The 9575-nt window shown below is 36.1% G+C and overlaps 1 protein-coding gene and 1 non-coding gene across 2 annotated transcripts; one reads left to right on the top strand and one right to left on the bottom strand.

The window, feature by feature from the left end:
• Positions 1 to 2242: 2242 nt before the first annotated feature.
• On the bottom strand, positions 2243 to 7675 carry LOC132170420 (G-type lectin S-receptor-like serine/threonine-protein kinase At2g19130). The gene is made up of 4 exons (XM_059581407.1): positions 7613 to 7675; positions 7405 to 7525; positions 7237 to 7315; positions 2243 to 3446 (listed from the first exon to the last, which is right to left on the bottom strand). The coding sequence occupies exons 1-4, from the start codon at positions 7673 to 7675 to the stop codon at positions 2243 to 2245; spliced, it is 1467 nt and encodes a 488-aa protein (XP_059437390.1).
• A 106-nt stretch (positions 7676 to 7781) lies between these two features.
• Positions 7782 to 7920, top strand: LOC132168324 (small nucleolar RNA Z247). Its single transcript, XR_009438840.1, has one exon. It is a non-coding gene; the product is annotated as a small nucleolar RNA Z247 (small nucleolar RNA).
• Positions 7921 to 9575: the final 1655 nt, after the last annotated feature.

Below are 9575 nucleotides of genomic sequence, written 5' to 3'. Positions count from 1 at the left end.
TTATTTTATTTTATTTATTATTATTATATCATGTTTATACATATATTCCTCGACATACCCATGTGGCACGCCGTGAATGTGCCTTGGGAAGGCTGTGCTCATATATATATATTGCCCATGCCTTCTATTTTTATTTTTATTTTTAATATCGTATATATATATATATATATATATATATATATAATTATATAAGCTTCGACGTATCAAAATTAGCACAAGCCAAGGAAAAAAAAATGACATTCAACTTAATTTTCCCTCTTCTTTCCCTCTTTTATTATTTATTCTTTCCCCATATCTACTTTTCTTATTTAATTCCAAATCTTCTTTCCCTCTCTCAATCTCCCTCTTCTCTTTGAATCTTCCTCTTCTCTCTCAATCTCTCTGCACAACAGCAGAGGTAGAAGAAAAACAGATCAAGAAGAAGAAAAACAAAAGGAGAAGAGAAGATCGAAGAGAAGCAGAAGGAAAAAAAAGAAAGAAAGGAGAAGAGTAGATCGAAGAAGAGAAGTAGAAGAAAAAAAAAAAAAAAAAGGAGAAGAGAAGAAGATCGAAGAAGAGAGATTTTTTATTTGAAGAAGCTCTGATTTTGTTTGTTTTGATTTGATTTGAAAGATTTTGTATTTTTGATTTGAAGAGAAGAAGATTGAAGAAGGATAAGGTTTATTTTTTGATTTGGGTTTTTGATTTTTTGAAGATTTTTTGGGTTTGGATTTTTGAAAATGGAGGAAAGAAGAGAGAGAGAGAGAGTGAAAATGGAGGAAGCTGGAAGAGATCAGGGAGAGAGCTTGGGGGAGAAGAAAGGTACTATTCCAGAATTAAAAAATATATTTTTAATTGAGAAAAAAAATCCAGAAAAAATAATTTCTTTTTTTTAAAAAAAAAAAAAAATTTATGGATTTTTTTTCAATTAAAAACATTTACTGACGTGTCAAAATTTGACGCGTCAAAATTTGACGCGTCAGAAAGTGACACGTCAGAAAATTTTTCTGACGTGCCCATTTTGACACGTCAAAAATTTCTAACGTGTTAAATTTAACACGTCAGAAATTTTTCGGTTCTGGCACACATAATTTCAACACGTGAAACACGTCAGAAAAGCCCCATCAGAACGTTTTCTGACGTGTCAGACTACCTGACACGTCAGAAAACGTTCGTCAGAAAAAATTTAATTTTTTGTAGTGCTGTCCAGATCTCTTTGAAAGCATCTTCACTGCAATTTCTTGCCCTTTGAGTAATTTTGCCTATGAAGAAGAACCGAAAGCTCTTTAAACATTTATGAATGTTGGTTTTCTTAATAGTGTTCAAAGCACATTCCTCAGGAAAAGGAAAATGTAACGTACATTGTAAACAAGTCCAAAGCCTCCTTCTCCAAGCTTATTCGTAGCTGAGAAATTATTGGTTGTAGCTGATACACTCTCATAACTGAATAATGGTAACTCAGCATCCTTCTTCTCTCATTTCTTCATATTACTGTATGTGTCCATTCCATCATTGATTGCATGGAGTTCAGTATCCAAATCAAATAATAGTAGATTATTACTTGAAGGGCTCTCTCCTGTTTGATATACAATGATAAGAATTTTTCACTATAAATAGAAATGTAGTGTTTGGCCAGAGAAAAATTGAGGTCACATCATTAGGTTCACCAAAGTTCAACCACTATGAGAAATGCCAGTATCTAAAGGTAAGCTTATCTAGTCATTTCCAAAAATAAGTACTAATAATTTAGTAATTCATTCCCATTTTAGTAAAATGACCAAATAACTGCGCGCGAACTCCTTCCCGAAGACATGGTGAAGTTTGTACGAGGATCCCAACAAACTTAACCAATTACTAATGATACTATTTGATTTCCACTGTTAGGCCATTGGAAAAGTTTGTTAAGTGACTTCCCTAAGAACAAGGACTTTTGACAATTTTCTTGTCTTAGATTAAGGTAGACTTCCTTGTAATTTTTTTTAAGTGATTTTTATATACGGTTATCACTTACCTTTGCGTTTGAGCCTTCCATTCCATGAAAAGCAAATTGAGAGGCATAATATAAGCCCTGTTGCAGGGACCAGCACAGCTACCCATACTTTCCATTTTTTGCTTGATTCTGATGAGAAAAATCGATCACTATTAGCTAAACCATAAAAAAGAAATGAAGTATTAGTTCAAAAGGAAAGACAACATAAATTTGTGTATATTTTTCACCTTGGGTACTTGGATACTCAGCAGCAGCAAGTCTAAGGTAGATATCTTATTCAATCTCGCCACCATATGGAAGTTGCTGTAAGCTCAAAAGAGCTCCTTCCCATATCATACACTCACTCCTACTATAAGCATAAGCTGTGCAAGAACAATTTTCCATGCAAGCCGATTCACAACTGCTAGGAATCACGGCCAAATATGCTTTTGAATAATCAGGCAATCGCATGATTGATATTTTCATGAACCAATCTTTTTTGCCATTAGCATACGTATTATTCTCACATTGCGAAGGAGATTTCCTCACACAGCCGCCTGACCAATCATTTAGTCTGGTGTCTTCCATCGAAAATGGTTTGAAACCTTTTAGACACCCACAAGGGTATGAGGAGTTGTCAGGGTATTGTACCACGCCAAATGCACCACACAAAGCGTAGACATCAGATAGATTCCTCGGTGCATACCAAAATGTACTCCAAATGGAAAGGCCAGACTCCCACACACGTGCCTTGATCTGTCCTGTTTGGTCAATTCGATAATTAGCAAGGTTAGACGGATTATAAAGAGAGCTAGCAAAATATCTCTCACTTTCATTTGTAGTTGACACAAAACTCAAATTGAAGATACTGCTCCTTCCCATATTTTCACTTTCATTCAAAACTTCCGAACTCCAATAAATTTGGGATCTGTTCCACTCTAAGAAAAGCTGAATGCTTCCATTTGGGTTTAACCCCGCCGAGAAGAGACCAGGTGCTGGATCTTGTGAATTTTTCCATGAAATGAGTTGCTGTGGTTTTCCAGTAACCTTATTGACCCGAACCTTCGCACTTGGCAGCAATGTATCGGTTAGATGGTTGAAAGTCTCCCAAAATATAGAAGAGGTGTTCGATCTACCTCTCAAAACAAAATTTCCATCATCACCAAGTACTGCTTCAGTTATATTTGACCGGGGAAATGTCAAATTTGTTGACCAAACAGGAATCTCGGAGGAACCTTCAAAAAGGAATAGATTGCCATTTTCTGAGAGGTAAAGTCTTGAGGAAGATGGGTGAGACAAAGGGTTTTCTCTGTTTGCTACCCAAACAATTTCCTCATGAAACCCTTTATACCATATGCCCAGGTAGATTTTTGATGAAGTGCCTGGTTTGAAGAAACCCAGCTCAAAAGTGCCACCTTTAGATACTATGGACTCTCTCTTCGAATGAGAAAGAGAGTGACCTGGTGAAAGGGTATCAGCAGCTATGGAGAAGCATGCTCTGTAATAAGACAGGATTGAAAGCAGAGCAAATAAGAACCATGGCTTCTTTCTCTTCATGATGGCACCCCTCCCTCTCTAAATGATTCCTAATATATCAATGATTCCTCCTCATGTGAGTTTAAGATATATAAATTAAAGTCCATTCAGATACATGCATGTGTGATATACCAATAATAGAAGAAAAAAAAAAACTGCTAATTTTAACCAAACAAAAGCTAAGTAGGTTGACGATTTTTTTGATAATTGAATGACTAACAATAGATTAATAAAAGGTGAGGTCCAATTGCAATTAATTATTATTTTTTAAAATAAATAAAAGGTGAGGTCCAATTACAATACTTCTACTTTTAACCGTTAGTGTGTCACAAGAAGAAAGAGGTTGATATATAATATATACCTCTTCGTTGGTTTAGAGGCCAAACTGCTGAAAACTCTAGATTAATATATTGTTAATCATTTGAATGAATCATATATCAAGATACTAGCTAGGTACTTTTAGATTTATTTACATTTTTCTACTATTATTGGCACCTTCCCCAAAAAGAAGAATGATAAAAAAAAAAGATACGGAAATAGAATTACAAACACTTAATTATGCCACTCTCTCTGTCTCTCTCTCTCTCTCTCTCTCTCTATATATATATATATACTCTAAGTTTTTGTTTGGCATGAATATATATATAGCTCCAGACTTTTTCTCATGACTCATCCAAACACTTTTTTTTTTGGACTCACATGAGGAGGAATTAATCAGTAGTGTTTGGGTTAGAGTTGATTGGCTAAAACACTTCATTATATCCAAGGGATAAACTTGCAAATTGCAATATGCTTTGATATATTCAATACTGCTCAAAGGTAATACCCGTAGCATATTTGTGTAATTAGCATCTTATGCTATTAATAAAACACATAGATAGCACCTAATTACCCTTCTTATACACCTTAAACATGGTTAATACTTCCAAATCTATTCACTTGTTACCCATCCTTTTAGTCTTCATGATCCTCTCCTCCAACATGCATGAGTAAGAAGTCATAAACATTCATAATTATCATATATTCATAGTACTGCAAAATCATTCAACATGCTCTAATTAACATCAAATTCTCATCATATTCTTGTGGAGGAACATGTTTTAATATGAAGTTTATGCACTTAATTAAAGGCTTCTAATATTGTACGATGATCTTATATATTAATTCGCATGATGCAGAGATGACGACTGCACTAGATTTAATTTGTATACATAGAAACAAAACATGGTCGGGGAGATGTTCAATACTTTCGAGTAGTGGCTATGATCAGCAGTGTAGGGATTGGGAGTTCGCAATTGGCGGATCATGTTAGGGATTAATTCATCGTTCATGCTATTGCTACTACGAGAAGTCAGACCCCCAGAATTGCTGAATACAAACAACCCAGTACTGTAGACACGTCACTAAATCCCAGTTTTTTTGTCGGTACCGATTGATAGTCTCCAAATTGATGGCCACCTATCCGACGAACACCTGGTAAGGGGGCCATAGAAGGAAGGATATCTCCCCCATTTATGGTTTTGCCTATTTGAACTCGACTAAATAAGGGAATGAGCGGTTGAGGGGACCATGAAGGTGACGATCCCTATTATGAGGTATGTTTATTTTTCCCTTCTCAGTTCTCAAATCCTTTTTCATAGGGTTCTCTCTCAAACACCTTACTAATTTAGGCATCATAGTGCTTTCCACCACCGATACTACTGATGAGTCAATCTTGTCTGTTTTCAGTCTTAGCAAGTCTCTTGGACTGAACTATCAAGATGCTGTCAAGTGTACAAAATACGTACGGTAATGAATGTTTATAACTACTTACTTATTTTTGCGGAGAGGATGAAGATTGAAAAGATGGGTAACAAGTAAATAGATTTGGAAGTCTTAATAACCATGCTTAATTAGCTGGAAAAGAATTAAGAAAGGTAGTTGATTAGCTCGGTGCTTAATTTATAGCATGAGTTGCTTAGACAAATATATTATAGCATGTTTAACCCAAACAATGATTAATTCCTCCACATGTGAGTTTAAGATATATAAAGTGCATTCAAATACATGCATGCATGTTTGATCTACCAATCAAAAACAAACTGCTAATTTTAACCAAACAAAAGCTAAGTACCTTGGTTATTTTTTTTGATAATTGAATGACTAACAATATAATATATTAATCTATCTAGAGTTTGCAGTGGTTTGGCCTCTAAACCAACGAAGAAGAGGTACCCAGCTAGCTCTTTGCTCTTGTGACACACTAACAGTAACAGATATCTACCTATGCAAAGGCCAATTAAAAGAAAAAAAAGGAAAAAGCACGGTCCAATACCAATACTTCTTCTTTTAATGCAAAGGCCAGTTAAAAGAAAAAAAAAAGAAAAAAAAGAAAAAAAGAAAAAAAGAAAAAGCACGGTCCAATACCAATACTTCTTCTTTTAATTTGTTCGGGAATGAATTGATTACTAATTTATGTACAAAAATTGAGAAGAAAAACGTAACCATTAGTGTGTCACAAGAAGAAAGAGGTTGATATATATGTACCTATTCGTTGGTTTAGAGGCCAAAGTACTGCTGCATGCAAACTATAGATTAATCTATTGTACGTCAATCATTTATCAAATGAATCATCAAGTTACATCTAGATTTATTTACAATTTTCTACTATATATTATTGGCACCTTCCCAAAAAAGATATGGAAATAGAATTACAAACACTTAATTATGCGGTCGAATACAAGAGTAGTACTATATATATATATATATATATATATATATAGTGATTGGCTAAAACTCTAGTACTTCATTATATCCAAGGGATAAATTTGCAATATGCTTTGAATCTTATGCTATAAATAAAACACATAGATAGCACCTAATTACCCATCTTATACACCTTAAACATGGTTAAGGCTTCCAAATCTTTTCACTTGTTACCTATCCTTTTAGTCTTCATGATCCTCTCCCCCAACATGAGTAAGTAGTTGTAAACATAAGAAAATTACACTTTACCCCCCCAAAGTTTGGGGCCATTTTCAATTCAACCTCCAATGTTTCAATTTTTGCAATCCATCCCTCCAAACTTGCCAAAGCTTTGCAATTCAACCATTCCGTCAGTCAAAGCCACTTTGACTGACAGAACAGTGATCACGTGTGTCGCACGTCATCACTGCTGACCTTTTGGTACCCAAAATATCACCATCCCTTCTAAACGCGCGCACGCTTGTCAATGAAGAGAAAAAGCTTCATCATCGTCAATGGGTTCCAATGGCCACTATGAAGTAGCCCCCCAATTGAAAAACGTCGTACTATGTACCAGAATTTATCAAAACCTACTCCAAGACACCAGAATCTCTCAAAACCCACCTTTTTTTAAAAAAAAAATTACAATTTTTTTTATATATATTTGTAAATAAATAAGGGGAAGAAGGTTGAAACTGTATCATGAGGTTGAAACTCCAAGACACCATTCTTGCTTTCTTCTGTATTTTCAACCGTTTGCATCTGGGTATTCTCCCAATCTGCAAATCAAGCTCTTTTCACATAGATCTCAGATCTTGTGAAGAAACCCCTTTTGTTTATAGAATTTGAGCACAAAGGCCAACAAATTCGTGGGATTTTCACTGTTTGAAGCCAAGAATTACGAAAACAAGATGAAGCACATGCGTGTTAAAGTAATGGTTAAATGATTAAATTTACCTCTTCCTATCAGCTTAAGCTTTTGGGACAATTGGTGATTTAATATGATATCAGAGCCCTCATTGACATACATCTGATTCATGGCTTCTTCCACCTCTTCCTCTTCCACTTCCGCTTCTTCCACCACCTCCGATGGTCTCTCTGCAAACCCTACAACTTTACATTCTCTTCATCACTACATTCAAGTCAAGCTCTCTCGGGATAATTATCCTCTATGGCACACCCAAATTGTCCCATACCTTGGGGAAATGAGTTGTATGAATTTGTTACCGGGGAAGCTATATGCCCTCCCAAATTCATTAAATCTCTTGCCACTGAATCTACTCCATCAGTCTTGGTCAAAAATCCAGAGTACTTAACCTGGTATCATCAAGACAAAATAGTCCTCAGTGCAATCATATCTACTCTCTTAGTAGACGTTTTGCCTCATGTTGTGGGTATCAAAACCTCACGTGCTGTGTGCTTACTCTTGGAAATGATGTTTGCTTCAGAAGCCAAAGCCCATGTCATGCAAACTAAGCTTCTTTTGACCACAATGAAAAAAGGTAGCCTCTCCGTGGTTGAATATTTCATGCAAGCCCAACGTTGGTCCAATCTGTTAGCAGTTGTTGAAGATCCTGTTAAGGATACAGATCTGGTATGTTATATAATTGGAGGTCTCTCGGCTGAATTTGATCCTTTGGTTGCCTCTTTCACAACATGTTTGGAGCCTATCTCATTAGAAGATATGTATGCTCATTTGCTCATATTTGAGCAACGGCTTGAACGGAACAATTCTGTTTCCAATTTGACCAACTCCTCAATTCATGTTGCTCAACACCAAATTCCCATGCATGGACGTGGTGGCCGTGCATCAAATGGTCCCTCCAATGGTTCGTTTCATGGATGTGGCCGTGGCAAGGGATGTGGTGGCCGTGCTCCCTCATCTCATCAATTTGGCTCTTCAAATCGACCCATGTGTCAATTGTGCAATAGGGTTGGTCATACTACTACCAGGTTCTACCACAGATTTGATCATGCCTACCAAGTGCCTTCTCCACCTGCAGCCTTTCTCACAGTCAATCAATCCTCCCTAGATATGAACTGGTACCTTCACACGGCTTCTACCCATCACTTGACCAATGACCTCACCAACCTAAATATCACAGCAGATGAATACGCAGGCAATGAACATATTCGTGTCGAAAATGGTTAAGGTTTGAATATCTTACACACAGGTTTAACTTTTTTACCTTCTACACACAAACACTTTTCTCTCAAATCCTTGTTGCACGTTCCTGCCATTCAGAAAAATTTAATTTTCGTCAATAAATTCACTCATGATAATAATGTTGTTATTGAGTTTCATCCAATTTATTTTCGTGTGAAGGATTTACACACCCACCGTTTACTCTTACGCAGCCCGAGTAGAGATGGTCTTTACATTTGGCCATCTCCTTCCACTTTGTCTCTGTCTCCTTCAGTGTGTCTTGGTGAGCGTGTCTCTGGATTCCTGGCATTGTCGACTCGGCCATCCTGCTCTCCAAATTGTCCTCAATGTTCTGTCCAAACATTGTCTTCTAGTCTCATCAAATAAGCCTTTACAAGTATGTCCTGCTTGTCAGCAAGGAAAAATGCATCGTTTACATTTTGGGTCATCACCCTCTGTTTCAATTGCTCCTTTAAGCTTATTATTTCTTGATGTATGGGGCCTTACTCCAATTCTTTCAATGAGTAATAAACGCTACTATTTATGCATTGTCGATAATTTTAGTCATTATTCTTGGCTTTTTCGATTAACTTCTAAATCTGATGTATTTTCCACATTTGTCAAGTTTTGAACTTTAGTGGAAAAAATTTTTAATCTCCAAATTAAATCAATTCAAACCGATCGAGGAGAATAATTTATTCCCCTCCAATGTTATTTCAGCTCTGTTGGTATCAACTATGGGCAATCATGTCCTCACACCCATTATCAAAATGGAAGTATGGAACGTAAACATTGTATTATAGTTGATATCGGCTTAGCTCTTCTTTCTCATTCCAAAGTCCCATTTCAATTTTGGGATGATGCCTTTGACACAGCCACCTTTCTCATTTATCGTTTACCTTCGTCCATTAATACACAAAAATCACCTTTTGAATTAATATTTGGTGAGAGTCCTGATCACAAATTTTTCAAGATTTTTGGCTGTGAGTGTTTTCCCTACTTAAGACCGTATAATAAAAATAAATTTTCATTCCAATCAAAATCATGCGTGTTTTTGGGATATAGCGAACCCCACACTGGTTACAAATGTCTTGATATTCTCACTGGAAAACTCTATATTGCAAGGCATGTTATCTTCAACGAATCCGTTTTTCCATTTCAAAATTTGTCATCATCCATATCTCCACCCAAACCGGTCCCATTCTCATCTGCAATTCCCTC

The sequence above is a fragment of the Corylus avellana genome, chromosome ca1 (assembly GCF_901000735.1).
Source record: "Corylus avellana chromosome ca1, CavTom2PMs-1.0".
NCBI classification, from domain to species: Eukaryota; Viridiplantae; Streptophyta; class Magnoliopsida; order Fagales; family Betulaceae; genus Corylus; species Corylus avellana.
The sequence above is the reverse complement of the archived record's forward strand: the minus strand, read 5'-3'. Positions and strand labels throughout refer to the sequence as shown.